The following is a 15,489-nucleotide window of genomic DNA, read 5'->3' as shown; positions in this document are numbered from 1 at the left end:
AGATTAAGGACCCAGTTACTGGCTGAAATCTTTGTCCAGGCAGGTAAGAAGCCCAACAGCCTCCCCCCTACCTGGGCTACGAGTCATTGACTCCATTTCCGGGGCTCCCGAGTGGAAGTAGATGTACTGAACAGAAGACCTCTACCTTTTAGTTTACGGTCTTCCCATTTAGGCAATTTTATTTTTTGACCAAGGACGCCCCACCTCCATCAACTTAGTGTCTCCAAGCAGCTGGCTCAGAGACACCATATTGACGCTGAGGACAGAGTAGTCACCTGATCCACATAGCACAGAATGGATCAGAACTGACCAGCTCAAGTGATCCAACAGCCCAAGCCCCCCACAGTAGCTGGGATTACAGGTGCGCGCCACAGCACTCAGCACTCCCATTTATCCTAGTCTCTCTGTGGCTTTTTATGTACAAATCTTCTCCTGCGAAAAGACTGCTTATAGGCTAAGCTAGGCAAACCTTTCTTCCTGTCGCTTGCATTGTCTAGGATTTCATCCAGGACTGGACCGAAGAGATGTTCCCGTTCGCAAGGTATTGCACAGAGTCTAGTTCTAGCCTAGATGTCACCCGGCCAACACTTGAACCACAGAGCCCTGCGGGCTGCATTAGACATAGCAGCCGATCTAGCAGCTAACTTAACCGAGTCTGCGGAAGCATCCGCTAGGAAGGCTGCTGCTCCCTGTAAGTGGGATACTACACAAGATCTCTTTCCTGGATGTATTGTTTTCTAAATGCAACTCCAGCTGATCAAGCCATATCATCAAAGACCTAGCTGTACAAGTCGTGGCAATTGCCGGTTTTAAAGCCCCAGCGGTTGTCTCCCAGGTGCCTTTGAGAAACACATCCGCTTTTCTGTCCAGAAGATCTTTAAAGGGCCCCCATATCATCAAAGGGGAGCGATGACTTTTTAGAAGCTTTAGTTCTAGCTGCGTCTAGTTTGGGAGCCTTCCACCAGGAGGAGGAGGCCGAGTGCTCAAAGGGGTACTTTCTTTTAAAGAATGGGGGGAAAGAACCCTTTCTTTCCGGCTTTTGCCACTCTCTATGGATTAGATCCTGAAGTTTATCATTAAACGGAAAACATTTTCTCTTACTCTGCCCCAGTCCTCTGAACAGGATATCTTGGACTGACTTCTCTGGTCTGGGGTCCGTAATGCCCATGGTTGAGCGGACCGCTTTAACCAACCCGTCAACTTCATTTAACGGAAAGCAGTGCTGGCCTGAACCACTACCCAAGGATGAGGAGGATGAAGAAGATGAATCGTCAGACTCCACCTCCTCGGCTGACGATAAGGAATAATCAGGAGTTGGGGAGCCTCATAGTTTGCTTCCTTCCTCTTACACTTTTTAGAGAGGACTTTGCTCACCTCTGACTTAACTAGGGATTTTAAGCTTGAGGCAAAACTAGGGGTCTCATCTGCCAAAGTTTGGTTTATGCAGGACTGGCACAGTCTTTTGTAATACGAGTCCGCCAATACGGCCTCGCATAACGCACATTGCTTGTGTTTGGCTTTGGAGGTACACTTCTTCCCCTAAACAGATAGGTAATAAGGTGTCCCTTCTTCTTAAGTGAACTTTCTCGAAGATCACTTACCCAGAGCTCAAATAGCCAGTACCGGTTTAGCTGGAGGACCGTTCTCAGCCAGGGGATCGTCCCCAGGGGCTGCAGATTCATCCGTCCTGTTAAGAGTCACGATGGCCGGACCGGGTTCGCCTACCCGAAGTCCGAGAATTGCTGGTGACTCGGGGTAAGGGGGGGGGAGGGGTCGTGTCTGCTGGGGCTACCCAGGCGACCGCTGAGATGGAGAAAGCGGCGGCCGCTGGATTTGCTGCTTCTGCTGCTCGTCTTCAGAATCCATTAACAATAGAGACCTGAAGTAGCTGGGAAGCCTAGAGCAGCGATATCTGGAAGCTTAAATAGGAGAGTCTACTTCCCTTTAATTCCCCCTCTTTTTTGGGGGGGTTTTCGATCGCCATCTGCTGGTTGGAGGAGAGATTGCAGCGCTCACCCGGCGTCTGTATGCACATGGACCGGACTTCCTGTCTGGTCACATGACCAACCGGACATCATCATGCCCCGCTCCCGGCCTAGTAAAAGACCGGTACATGCGGCGGCGGCGCTGAACATAGAGGCGTAACTCCTGCAATCGGTGCTTTCTCCCTCCAGCTGCCTGCTCCAACCAGGGCCGCAGTGCCAGCGTTCACCTGCTGCTAGGGGCGGCAATACTCGGGTCAGGGAGAAGCTCCCTCCAGCGTCCTGCACGCAGGTTTGGGGCTGCCAACCACAGACAGGGGCGCAGCCCCCCAATGCTGTGCCCACCTCAATTTGGGGCTGCCGTCCCCAGATAGGGGCGCAGCCTCCGTCATCATGCTTCATCTGTCTAGAGCTGCCACCCCAGACAAGGGCGCAGCTCCCTCAGCCCAGGGCACAGGACTGTACCGGAGCTGCTGATCTCAGACAGGGGCGCAGCTCAACAGCAAGCTTCTTCCGGACGTCTTCACAGGTAAGCCTGTCAGAGGTTCCCTCCACCAATGACAGGAAACCAAACTGAGGCGAGAAGAGAGGGCCGCCCCTATTAAGCCTGTAGGTTTCCTGTACTTGGTGGGCGGATCCCCTCTTTCGTGGTGCTGTCATGGTCGACTGATAAATAGCGGATTAGACGGGAGTGGACCAAACGTTCCAGGAGTTTAGTGATGAAGGGAAGATTAAAGACAAGTCTGTAATTAGCAGCACAGTTTTGCTCAAGGGATAGTTTTTTAAGTAATGAGTGTATGCTGGCATGCTTAAAGGAGGAGGAAGGACAGATAGCAAATGAGAGAGGGAGATTAAAGGGGTTGTCCGGTCAAAAGGGAAAAACCTGCAGCCACTCTTTGTGACTGCAGACTTATGAGTCCCCCCAGCACAGGCACTGTGCGCTGCAGGGATTCGACGGTATGAGACCCAGTAACCGAGGGTATTTATGTGTCATACATACTCCCTGCCAGTGGGCGTGGCCTCACTCTCCATACATTTATCTTGAGTGAGGTCGCGCCTTCATGTCGGACGCGCCCACTGGCCGTCCATGTCACTAGCCGGAGCGTGGCCTCGCTCCATACAAGTGACTGAATGGCTGAAAATATGCATAACATATTACTCCATTACCGGGTTTCACACCGGCGAATTCTCACAGTGCTTGCGCTGGGGTGATTCATAAGTCTGCAGTCACACAGAGTGACTGCAGACTTTTCACTTTTGACCGGACAACCCCTTTAAATAGTTTAGTTAGGTCAGTGGTGACAGCCGAGGAAAGGGACCAAAGGAAATGTGAGGGGTCACTGGTGCAGGTAGCATGGCGAAAATATGTGAGGAGACTGATAACTTCTTCCATGACTGGTTCAAAGACAAAGTAAACTTGATGAAGTTCAGGGGGGAAGAGAATACATGACATTACGGGATTGGGAGAAAATTTCTTGTCGGATAGGATCAATTTTTTTTTTTTTTTTTTTAAATAATTGTCCAGATCGTTAGCGCTGAAGTTGGTGGTGGGGGCCAGCACTCTTCGACTGAGAAGGGAATGAATAGTCAGAGTCGTTTAGGATTGTTGGCTAGGGAGGTGATGAGTGCGGTCAAGTAGGGTTGTTTGGAGAGGTAAAGGGCAGAGTTGTATGTTTTAAGCAGAAACTAATAATGGACAAAATCTTTGGCCAGTTTAAATTTTCACTACAGACGGTCAGCGCACCTGGAGCACTGTTGTAGAAGACATGTTTGCAGCGTGTGCCAGGGTTGCCACCGTCTGTGCCAAGTAGTCCTATGTGTAGGAGATGCGTTTTCATCCAGGGCACTTTGCAGTGTTTCATTATAATGTTTAAATGCAGAGCGGGACATGAGAGGGAGGAGATTGGGGTCAATGATGACCGCAAATTATTCATAAGTTTTTTCTTTCTATATTTCTTTAAGTATGTTAAGTGGGAGTGTCCTGAGCGCGGTGAAAGTTCTTGACTGAGAATGAAAGAAGGTTGTCATCAGAGAGCAGTATAGGAGAGTTAGTAAAACCATGCACTGATCAGAGCCGGGAGAAGATCAGGTTCAGTGTATTCCCGTCCGCCTGCATACGAGAGTTACTCAGTTGTGAGAGGCCGAGAGAGGAAGTTAGAGTTAAAAGGTGAGCGACAGATTTGGAAAGGGGATCACCAATGGGCATGTCAGGCTGTGTGCCCACTATGCGCTTTTCAAGCGTTTTTGATGCGGATTTTCCGCAGCGTAAACGCAATGCAAAACGCTTGGTAATCCGTTCCCCATGATCCCCAATGAAAATCTGCATGTTCTGTGCCCATGCTGCGGAATTTTCTGCAGTGGATTTTCCTTGCGGAAAAATCCGCAGCATGTCCATTATTTGTGCGTTTCTGCATGTGGATTTGAGGTCCCAATGCACTTGAAAAACACAAGTCAAATCCACATGTAAAAACACTGCAAAAACGCATGTAAAATCTGCAAGCGTTTTTACATGCAGAAACGCTGCAGAAATTTTCTGCATCGTGGGCACATACCCTTAAAGTCTTTCTTGATGACAGTGGAAATGTCGTAGTATATAAAGAGTGGAAGCCAGGTGACAAAGCGATCCAGGAACTAACGGGAGAGGCCCAAGGCTTGTAACACTTTCATTTTTCGGTTGATAGAGCCATGTGAGTGGTTATTTTTTGCGGGGCAAGATAACGTTTTTATTGATTCCATTTTAGGATAAATATGACACTTTGATCACAATATTTTTTTGCGGCGACTAAAAAACAAATCTTGTGGTTTTAATTTTTTTCTGTTTATTGTGTCCACCAATCAGGTTATTTTTATATTTTCATAAATCGGACATTTATGGATACGGCAGTACCACACATGAATTTTATTAATCTTTTAATTGCCTATATTTTTAATGGGGGAAAAAGTCGTTACTGAAGTTTTTCTGGGTGTTTTTGTTTTTTTTAAACCTGCCATCATCTGGTTGTTTGTTCTATATACAGCAATACCACAGTATTGCTGCATATAATAAAAATCACAAAAAAATGACACGTCCCCATGCCAGGGCATTATCAACAATTTTATAAGATCCAAGCAATTTAAAATTCATAGTTATAAAACCGATACCAGATGATATTCCAAATCACTTTCAAAAACTAGTTAGTAGAGAATCCTGTTGGATTTTTAAATTATCAACATGAACACCGCATGGTCTAAATGAATGTATTTAGGACACCAACTAATAAAGGGTTAATATGTAAAGTCCGTTCAGCCAGTAGTTGGAATCAACACTTTGAACAGACTGACCAATAAAGGGTTAATTTGAGAAAATTCTGGTTCAATAATATTTACTGAAATTTGAATAGCAATGTTGTGTTTACTGTATGAGATCACCTATGGTAGGGGTGGGCAATTAATTTTCCCAAGGAGCCACATGAGAAACTGGCACTGCTGTGGAGGGCCGAACCAGTCGGCTGAACTTAAAGGGGTGGTCTGAAACCAAAGGTGAATTTCATACTAAACATCTATCTAATTAATGTAATTTTCGAATCTCCTTTTCGAATATACTTCAATTGTAAATTCCCTAATATACCCTCTCCAGTCTAACTTCCATTCTTTTTTTTTTTTAACCTCCAATAGTATTTTGTTTTGGCGCCATCAGGTGGTAGAAGCTGCGGTTACTGCCGCAGCTTCTGCCCCCTCCCTGAAATGAAGCGGCATTCAATTGTTTCTGCTTCAGGGGCTGGGATAGTCCCTGCTCTACTGATAATGCGTCGGTTATAAATTATGACGTATGGACAGTATGAGCTCTTGGCGCTATATTCCTTTGAATGCACAGTGACAGTGCGCTCCCTTGCCAGCTCGAACGAAGTGACGAACCAGCAAGAAAGTGCACTGTCAGTGGAAATTGTAAGGAGACCACACAGCAAGCAGGGGACTAACCCAGCCTCTGAAAGAGGTCACAGATGACGCTTCGTTTAAAAGTGGGGAAAGCAGCTGACAGTGATCGCAGCCTTTGCCCCCTGATAAAGTCCTATGTGAGTATCCCAAAATGCACTGGAATTCTCAACGAAACGGTCATTGGAAGTATATATATTAAAAAAAAAAAAAGACAGGAAGTTAAGAGAGGAAACGGTAGAGAATTTTAATTGAACTGTGCTAGATAAGTGATTAGATTGAATTAAATAGACATTTAGGCTATATGCCCACGATGCAGATTTGAAGCAGAAATTTCCTGAGCATTTCTGCATCTCCTTGGCAGAAAAAAAGCATGCAGATTTTACATGCAGATTTTACATGCGGATTTTACATGCATCTTTTTCAAGCGTTTTTCCAAGCGATTTTAGCATCACTTGGAAAAGGGCTTGACAAGTTGGTCACACAATATAAATCCATGCAATTGGCATGGATTTATATTGTGTGACTAACTTATGAGAAGATTTCTGCTTCAAATTGTGCATCTAGTGTAAGTAAAAAGAATTAAAAACTAAAAAGAAAAGAAAAACCTTATACTCGCCTCTCTGGCGGCCCCCGGTCTCCTCCCAGCGGTGATCCTCTCTCCTCGGCGGCCCTCGGTATACTGGCAGGACCTGAGGTGACGTCATTTAGTCAGCTGATGGTCACGCGACCGCTGACGTCAACGGTCAGCTGATGGTCGCGTGACCATCAGCTGACTAAATGACGTCACCTCAGGTCCGCTTGAAATCTTGTTCAGCATGCTCAAAGGAGCAGAAGAACGCAAAATATTTCAGAATCCGACCATTCCAACCAGAGATATGACTGTTCGTCCGATATGACATTATTCATTGATTTCAGCCATTGGGAGTCAGTCACTCAGTGAGCTCAGTGCAAGTCAGGGGTTCGCTTGCTGGAGCGAGTCATTTTCCCCGGCTCCTTGGCGTGAGCAGTCAGATGGATTACAGCAAGGGACATCTTTGGATAGGTGATTTTTTTAAAATGTTATTCTTATTTTCAAACCAGGACACAGCGGGAGCAGAATACTATTCAAAATTGTCCCTTGCTCGTGCTGATTACAGCGCAAGCAGGGGACAATCATGAGGGCAGTGTTTAGCATCTGGTGCTTGGGAACAGCGCTAACTGTACCACTGATTCCCAAGCGCAGGTAAATGTGAGCCTGATGCAGCACACGGTTGCCACACAAGTGCACAAGGAGACGGATATCTCCAGTACTGGAAATATCCGGACGGCTGAAAGACGCCTTACACAGTGTTTGAGATTTTAGAGGAGTTGAACATAATTTTTGTGTATGCAAATCGGTATGGTAACTGCACTCTGAGAATGTACTTGCATTGTCACCCAACTTTCCCGGGAACCTGAACCACACTACTTAATTTTTCCATTCCACAAAACGTTGAGATAAAGTTTCTCGTGTTTTTTTTCTCCATTTTTTTCATGTGTCCCTAGTCTTTTTCATGTGTCACGTGTTTAGCTGATCTTATCAAGAGAACAATGGAGTCATCATACTGTCAGTCGCGACAATCTCCCATAACTATTATAATAACGTTACTTTACCATAATTGTAAAAACAAGCAAACAAAAAAAACGAGAAAAGCAATTTTATGGTACTTTTGTTACAAAATTTGTACCTGTATGGATCATTGATGATTCCTCTGTAAATCCACTTCTCCAGTATCACAAAATACGGGGCACTAGCTGCCTTTGTCAAATAAATACAGATTTCTTGTGCCTGGATATCTCCTGTGTAACCAAATGTTTTATCATGCAGCAGACTAAGTGTGGCTCCACCTAGACACTCGCCATTATTCAATAAAGTGGCTGGAAAAAAAGAAAAATTAAAAATTAAAAAGAGGAAATAGCCACTCGTAGCTCAGATAGGAAGAGCTGGCTTTCAGACTGTCATAGAAAATATTAAAAATCTCTAAAATCTCTCTCACCATACCCCTCTTCCCCCGCCCCTACCCATTTGCAGTAAGGATGGGAAATCGCAATCTAAAAAGCTGCTTCTCTGGAAAACTGAAGTACAAAAGAAGTGACAAACTTAATTATCCAGGTTAATTACCATGCAAAAGAAAGCACCTGGTAGCACAAAGACGAGGAAGATGCATATTGTGCCTAGGCAAAGACACATGTGTGACAAATAGGCACAGTTTAACATATGGGTCAGGGACTGAATGAGGATGTGTATTATGTACCGACACAGATTGAAAGAGATAGGAAACATCTCATTAAGCTTCAAATCTATCACACTCATGGTCATTCACATTTGTACATTCCTTTCATCCCCAGAACGTCTGCTGGACGCTGAGGCACTGAAAAAAAAAATAGAATAAGGAAATTTCTATAATTCCGATTGCGATGGGATATATATATTTTAGCGGCAGGGCTAATTGGGGAACAGTATGCATATTTTTTCATATCTGTGAGCCCTGCCGGTGAGCGGTAATTCAACAGTGCAAAAAAATAACTGACAGCAGCCGGGTCATGTCTGATCTCTAAGGAAAGATAAAATCCCAATAAAAAATATGGCGGCACTCTCCAACTTCTGTGATCATTTAGAGAGGAGCTATTGCATAAATTGTTGATTTAATATACCCATGAAGGGCAGAGACCAGTTCACAACCAGGCCCATGTGAGGTCATCACAGGGCGAGTATACTGACAGGGTCCAATTCGGCATAAAAGATCAAGCCGAATGATGATCTCGATTAATGATGAGGGAGACATTTTTCATGTAAGCAGGGGCCACGTTTACTGAAAAGGCCAAATCGAAGTGCTCACCTTCAGCTACACTGAATAGTCTCTGCGATCGGTATAGTAAGTTCTTCTGTTAATATCTTTTATTTTCTGTAACTGTATATGCTGTATTGCTTGTCCCCATTGTAAAATCTTTTGTATACTTTATTCATAAACACTGCCTTCCTTTGGATTAAATATAAAATTTAATTATTCTGTTTCTTTCCATATACGCTACCAGGCAGCAGGCGTCCAATTAGCCTGTATTGTATTTTAACAGTTAAAAAGAATTGGATTGGTGGTGGCAGCTAATAATCTTCCCGGGGTTATTGTGAAGTTGGCAGTGATCGTATGAGGGTATATACACATATTCCATGCGATGGAATGCGGAGGAGTGTATGCCATACGCTCACTGTTAGCTTCAATAACTAATTAGTGAGAACAGCCTGCAGCCAACCGTGCAATTGTCTGGACGATTGGGGGCAGCAGAGAGCTGTTCACTCAAGAGATCACAGTGGGTGGTCTCTGTGATTTATCGGGATTGTGTGGATCCCTGACACAGACCATTATGGAAAATGCTGTGCAGGCTTGTCCTACAAGGTTTTCAAAATGACTGCAGAGATGATGGAATTCAGCATAACACAGTGAACTAACTGTTTTTCTAGCTCTGGAGTTACAGAACAGCATAGCTTGGTTTGCTGTGTTGTTTCCATAACTCTCATTCACTTTATGGCAGTTGTGCAAACAGAAAAGCAAAGTCTACTCACAACCACCTTTAGCCGTCACATATAGAAAGTTATTTTCATCTGCAACGGCTGAAATGGAAATCGGAATTTAGAGGGAGTGATCACTTTACATACACTACACTGCAGGAGCTGCGTCCCACAAAGCGAAGTATATATACAGTGCCGCTATTCCCAGCACAGTGATCGAGTTAAAATGGCTGCAGTCTCTGTCAGCAGGCCATCCTTACACGTCGCCCGGGGTACTGCTCCGCTCTCGTGTTGGAGATCGCTATGATTGGCTGATCAATTCTGACCAGCTGTGATTGGTGCTGTCTGAGATCCCCATGACACCTCTCCTGATTAACCCCTTTGGCGCTGATTGGCGGAACAATAATTTCCGATCAATCTGCGCCAAAGGGGCTAATCTAAAATAATCCATCACCACTTTGCATGCCATCTTTACCTTAGAGTTGGCATGCAAAGTGGTTGTATACGGCTTGTGCTACCCTGAGCTGTGTCTCCCCTAAGGTCCTACTGCGATCCGTGTGAGACTGGTCTGTGATCACAGCAGCAGCAGTTCCCCAATCCCTGTTCCAGCCTCCCCCCATTCCCTCCTCCATCACAACTGAGCTTTTGGTGCACTTTTTTGCATGTGCGGCGTCCAGCGCTGAGCATTTGTACCCTTCCTGTGGCCGCAGCACTATGATCAGTATCGCTGCTAATCAGAGTCTGCACCATGGGACTTTTTCTTTTTTAGCTAGTCAGAGTAGCGGACATCGCAGGGTAAATAACGTCCGATTTAAAACAAAAAATAATAATAATACTAGTTAGTGCAGAGTAGCTTTAAAGGTAGGGAGGTAGAGCATTAGAGTAGAGAATGACAGTGTCAGTGATGTTCAATTTTGTTTCAGAAAAATAAATAATAGTACAGAGTAGCTCTATAGGTAGGGAGGTACAAAAAACCAACAAGAATAGTTAGCATCGAGTACATTTTAAGCTAGTGCATTAGGGGAGTGTATGTCGCACTGTTAGTGATGGCAGTTTTTCTTTTTGAAAAGAATAGTTAGTGCGGAGTAACTTTAGAGGTAGGGCATTAGTGTAGTCAAAGTCACTGTAAATTTTTTTAGACAAACTTTTTTTTTTTTTTTTTTTCACATCTGATTTTTCTTTTCATTTTTTTTTTTAAATGTTTCTACTAATTTTTTTCTTGCTACTTTTTATAATAAATAGTAAACTTTACACAAGCCATACATAAAAGATACATATAAAAGCACCACTTACACACAAATCCTCAGTATTTTGAAAAATAATATAAAAATGTCCCATTCATCAAGACTACGCTATTCATCATACACCTTTAGCATACACTTTAAGTGCCGCAGACACAGATTCAGGCACTGAGGAAGATCCCACATTCCTCTATTTCTAGTGAGGAAGGACTCCCAGCAAGGCACCCTAGGACACAGGCAACCCCTTCAGCAATAGATCCCATATGGACGGCACCCCCCGAAAATTATCAGCCTGTTATTCTGGATTTCATGGGCAGCTCAGGAATCCAATTTGATGTTACCAGCCTCACTGAAATTTACTTTTACAAATTCTTTTTCAGCGAGGAAATAATAAATCTTATGGTAGCCCAGACAAATTTGTATGCCCATGAATTTTTCACCCAAAATCCCTACGTCATCATATGCCAGATGGACCCCTGTAAATGCAGCAGAGATGACAACATTTTGGGGCATTGTGCTGCATATGGGCATAGTCAGAAAACCAGAGATTCCTTGTCATGGCCATCTGTATGGTCATGACAAGGACACAATTTGAAGTGATTAAATAATGTTGGTATTATAGTGACAATGCGCAGTGTCCTACCAAAGACGATCCTAGCTTCTATACACAATTCGGCCAGTAGTTGAACACTTCAGCAGATAATTTACTGAGGCGTACAACCCCCAAAAGGACATCACTATAGGTGAATCTCTGGTTCATTTCAAAGATAGGCTAAAATTCCCACAATACCAGGCCAGTAGGAAGGCCAGGTACGGAATTAGACTGTACAAGCTGTGCGAGAGTACCTCAGGGTAGATCCACAGATTTAGGGTCTACAAGGGAAGGACATCCAGATTGGCCTCCCTGTCCTGGGTCTGAGTGGAAAAGTGCACCCATTGCTGGATAACGGTTATCACTAGGGTAAAGCGAGTATGTTCTGTCCGAGTATGCTCGGGCCGAGCTCCGAGTATTTACAGCTGCTCGGTGATATGGTTGAATCGCTCCTGTGTGCATGATTTGCAACTGTTTGACAGCTTAATTACATGTGAGGAATGTGTAAGAAATACACGGAGGTCGGCCCGAGCGTACTCGGCGAAAGGGTTAATAGAACATACTCGCTCAACACTAGTTATCACCTCTACATTGATAACTTTTACTCCAGCATCCTGCTTCTCAAGACCCTTTCTGTCAGAGGTACAGTTACATGCAGCACAGTGAGAAAAAAACCTGAGAAGCCTCCCTAAGCAGCTAAGTGGTCAACTGCTGCGAAAGGGCGAAAGCAGAGCCCAATGCAGCGACAACATGCTGGTGGTCAAGAATAAGGACAAGAGGGATGTCCTTCTCTTAATCATCATACACCATTGACAACAGCACCCTTATCACTGGCCGAGGTACCACAACACAAGTCCCAAAGCCAGATTGTATCTCGGATTATAATAAGTACATGGGGGGTGTAGATCTCTCAGATCAGGTCCTCAAACCATACAGTGCCATGCAAAAAGCTAAAGTATGGTACAAAAAATTGTCCGTGCAAATTGTACAGATGGCACTGTACAATGCTTTTGTGATGTTTTGATCTGCAGGCAATACGGGGATCTTCCTTCAGTCTCATCAAGTCCTTAAGGAAGGTGAGGGTTCCAGAACTTCGGAAACTGATGGTGCTCATATCGTCCCAGATCAACATTTTCCAGAAGAGGTTCCCCAAATAGTGAAGAAGGGAAGATCACAAAAAAGGTGCATAGAATGCTCCAAGAGGGAAATCCGAAAATACACAATTTACCATTGTGAAATCTGCCCTGAGAAACCTGACTTTTGCATTAAGGATTGCTTCAAAGCGTACCACACGTCCACAAATTAATAAAATTTGCTTTTACCCTGTTAACACAACAAACTTTTAGAATCTGATGTACTCCATACAACTTACACATACCACCACATTCGAAATTCATACAACATAAGCATTATAATCATTACTATAAAATTATGCCTCTAGATAAAATCCTTGAGGGGTCTAGTTTCCAAAATTGTGTCACTTGTGGGAGTGTTTCCACTGTTTAGGCACATCAGGGGCTCTCCAAACGCGACACGGCGTCCGCTCTCAATTCCAGCCAATTTTGCATTCAAAAAGTCACACAGTGCTCCTTCCCTTCAGAGCCCTGTTGTGCGCCCAAACACTGTATTTTCCCCACATATGGGGTATCTGCTTACTCAGGAGAAACTGCAGCACAATTTTTAGGGTTCATTTTTTCTTTTTACCCTTGGTAAAAAAAAAAAAAAAAAAGGGTCTAAAGCAAAATATTTGTGAAAAAAAGTTACATTTTCATGTTTTTCTTCCACATTGCTTCAGTTCCTGTGAAGCACCTGCAGGGTTAATAAACTTCTTAAATGTTATTTTGAGCACCTTGAGGGGTGCAGTTTTCAGAATGGTGTCACTTTTGGGTATTTTCTGTCATATAGACCCCTCAAAGTCGCTTGAAATGTGATGTGGTCCCTCAAAAAATGTTTGTTTTTTTAATTTTGTTGGAAAAATGAGAAATCGCTGGTCAACTTTTAACCCTTATAGCTCCCTAACAAAAAACAATTATGTTTCAAAAATTGTGCTGATGTAAAGTAGCCATGTGGGAAATGTTATTAACTATTTTGTGTGACATATCGCTCTGATTTAAGGGCATAACAATTAAAATTTCCAATTTTGAAATTTTCACCAAATTTCAAATTTTTTCAAAAATAAACACAAGTCATATCAAAGATATATTACCACTATCATGAGGTACAATAGAAAAAAAATAGAAAAAAGAGAGGGGTCGCTCACTGGTCTATTCGGGTGCTCTGAAGAAAAGAGTAATCTCAATTGCAAAAAGAACTTCGGCACTCCATACATGAATATATAAGAAATATTATATCTAGACTAATGTCACTTTGAAAAATGAAGGTTTTTTGCGCACAATTTGGCCAATTTATGTGTGCCCATCAACCACGACAAGGTCACCTTCGTATGATGGGAAACTACGCTACGCTACCACTGGATATGCCACTCTTGGGCTGTAAGCCTGTATGGACAATATGTCTCTGCTTGGGCTTTTAACCTACAATGTATGGGCTGGTAGAGCTAGTTAAAACCACCTGTGACTGAATGGGAGGGACACATGGTCAGAAAAAAGGCTGTCAAACTTCTAATAGTGTGAACACGTACCTGCTGCAATGTAATTCCGCTCCTGAAACATTGCAGCAGGTACGTGTTCACACTATTAGAAGTTTGACAGCCTTTTTTCTGACCATGTGTCCCTCCCATTCAGTCACAGGTGGTTTTAACTAGCTCTACCAGCCCATACATTGTAGGTTAAAAGCCCAAGCATAGACATATTGTCCATACAGGCTTACAGCCCAAGAGTGGCATATCCAGTGGTAGCGTAGCGTAGTTTCCCATCATACGAAGGTGACCTTGTCATGGTTGATGGGCACACATAAATTGGCCAAATTATGCGCAAAAAACCTTCATTTTTCAAAGTGACATTAGTCTAGATATAATATTTCTTATATATTCATGTATGGAGTGCCGAAGTTCTTTTTGCAAATGAGGTACAATATGTCATGAAAAAACAGTATCAGAATCGGTGAGATCAGTTGAAGCGTTCCAGAGTGTCACATAAAAGTGCTCACAATTGAAAAAATTGGCCTGCTAAGGAAAGTGAAAACAGGCTTCGGGGTGAAGAGGTTAAAGTAGAACTCCTTTTCTTATTATTTACACTTAGCCATAGAAATTATGTGCAGAGTGAATGTATTAAAATACTTAGTTGTAGCTGTCTTCTCCCACTTCCAGCACCATGAGACCAGAGTTCTGACTACTGATCTCTCACTGTGTCTTATGTATGCATATTATTGGAGTTGTCCTGTGTAGAATAACAAGTCTGCAGTCACTATCTGACTGCAGACTTGTGATTCATCCCAGGAAACACACTATGCGCAGCGAGGATTAGATGGTGTCTGTGCCAGGAACAGCGGTCAAGTATATGATATATATACAACTGCTAGTACCTGTCAAGTGGGGCGCAGCTTCGCTCAAACCAAGTCTCATTCTAGATTTAAAGTGATTTTCCCACGAACGAAAGTTAATTTTTATCATTAGATTTCAAAATAATAATAAGTTCCACAACTGAATGTGTTTAAATAAAATGTCCCTGTGCTGAGATAATCTTATAAATGTTCCCCCGTGTAATGCCTGTGTCTGACCATACCACAGCTCCTGGGCAGGGGAGGACACAAAAGAGTATACAGACATTACAGAAGGGGATCACAGTTGATTCTTTTTGTGATGTAAAGCATTTCTCTGCCTGTTTTTAAACAATGTTTTACTTCAAAGAAAGAATCAGCTGCGCTCTCCTGCTGACATGTCTGTATAGTCTCTTTTGCTTCCTCCCCTGCCCAGGAGCTGTGGTATGATCAGACCGTGTTCCTGCACGGTCAGACAGCCATTATACAGTATACATCAGAGGCTGACACTATTATTACATTCTAAATGAAAATTGGCTCCTCCCCAGAAGACTATACCTCACCTGCCAGCCTGAGGCTCCCTCGGTTTTGTTTAGTGTCAGTTGGAATCGAGGTCTGTCCAAGACCTGTCTTAGTCCTTAGGTTAAGCATTAACCATTTTTACTTTTTTGTTTAAGATGGATGTCTTGGGGTAACAAAGTGTTATTGTGCACTCGGTTTCACCCGCGTACTGATATAGTACAGGCTGTAATTTTTCAGTCCGTATCCTCTTGCAATGGGGTGGCCGGACCAACG

At 43.5% G+C, this 15,489-nt stretch overlaps 1 protein-coding gene across 3 annotated transcripts in view; it reads right to left on the bottom strand.

Moving 5' to 3' along the window:
* Window positions 1-15,489, bottom strand: part of TUBGCP2 (tubulin gamma complex component 2) — a 348,385-nt gene that overhangs the window by 164,125 nt on the left and 168,771 nt on the right. For all 3 annotated transcript variants that reach the window (XM_073686175.1, XM_073686172.1, XM_073686173.1), the window contains exon 8: window positions 7,604-7,793. In XM_073686175.1, coding sequence (XP_073542276.1) covers window positions 7,604-7,793 — 190 coding nt within the window. The remainder of the gene's footprint in view (window positions 1-7,603; window positions 7,794-15,489) is intronic.

This window comes from Phyllobates terribilis, unplaced genomic scaffold, assembly GCF_046119375.1.
Source record: "Phyllobates terribilis strain yellow unplaced genomic scaffold, ASM4611937v1 Scaffold_5__5_contigs__length_657084704, whole genome shotgun sequence".
Lineage (NCBI taxonomy): Eukaryota > Metazoa > Chordata > Amphibia > Anura > Dendrobatidae > Phyllobates > Phyllobates terribilis.
This window is presented reverse-complemented; position numbering and strand designations above follow the sequence as displayed.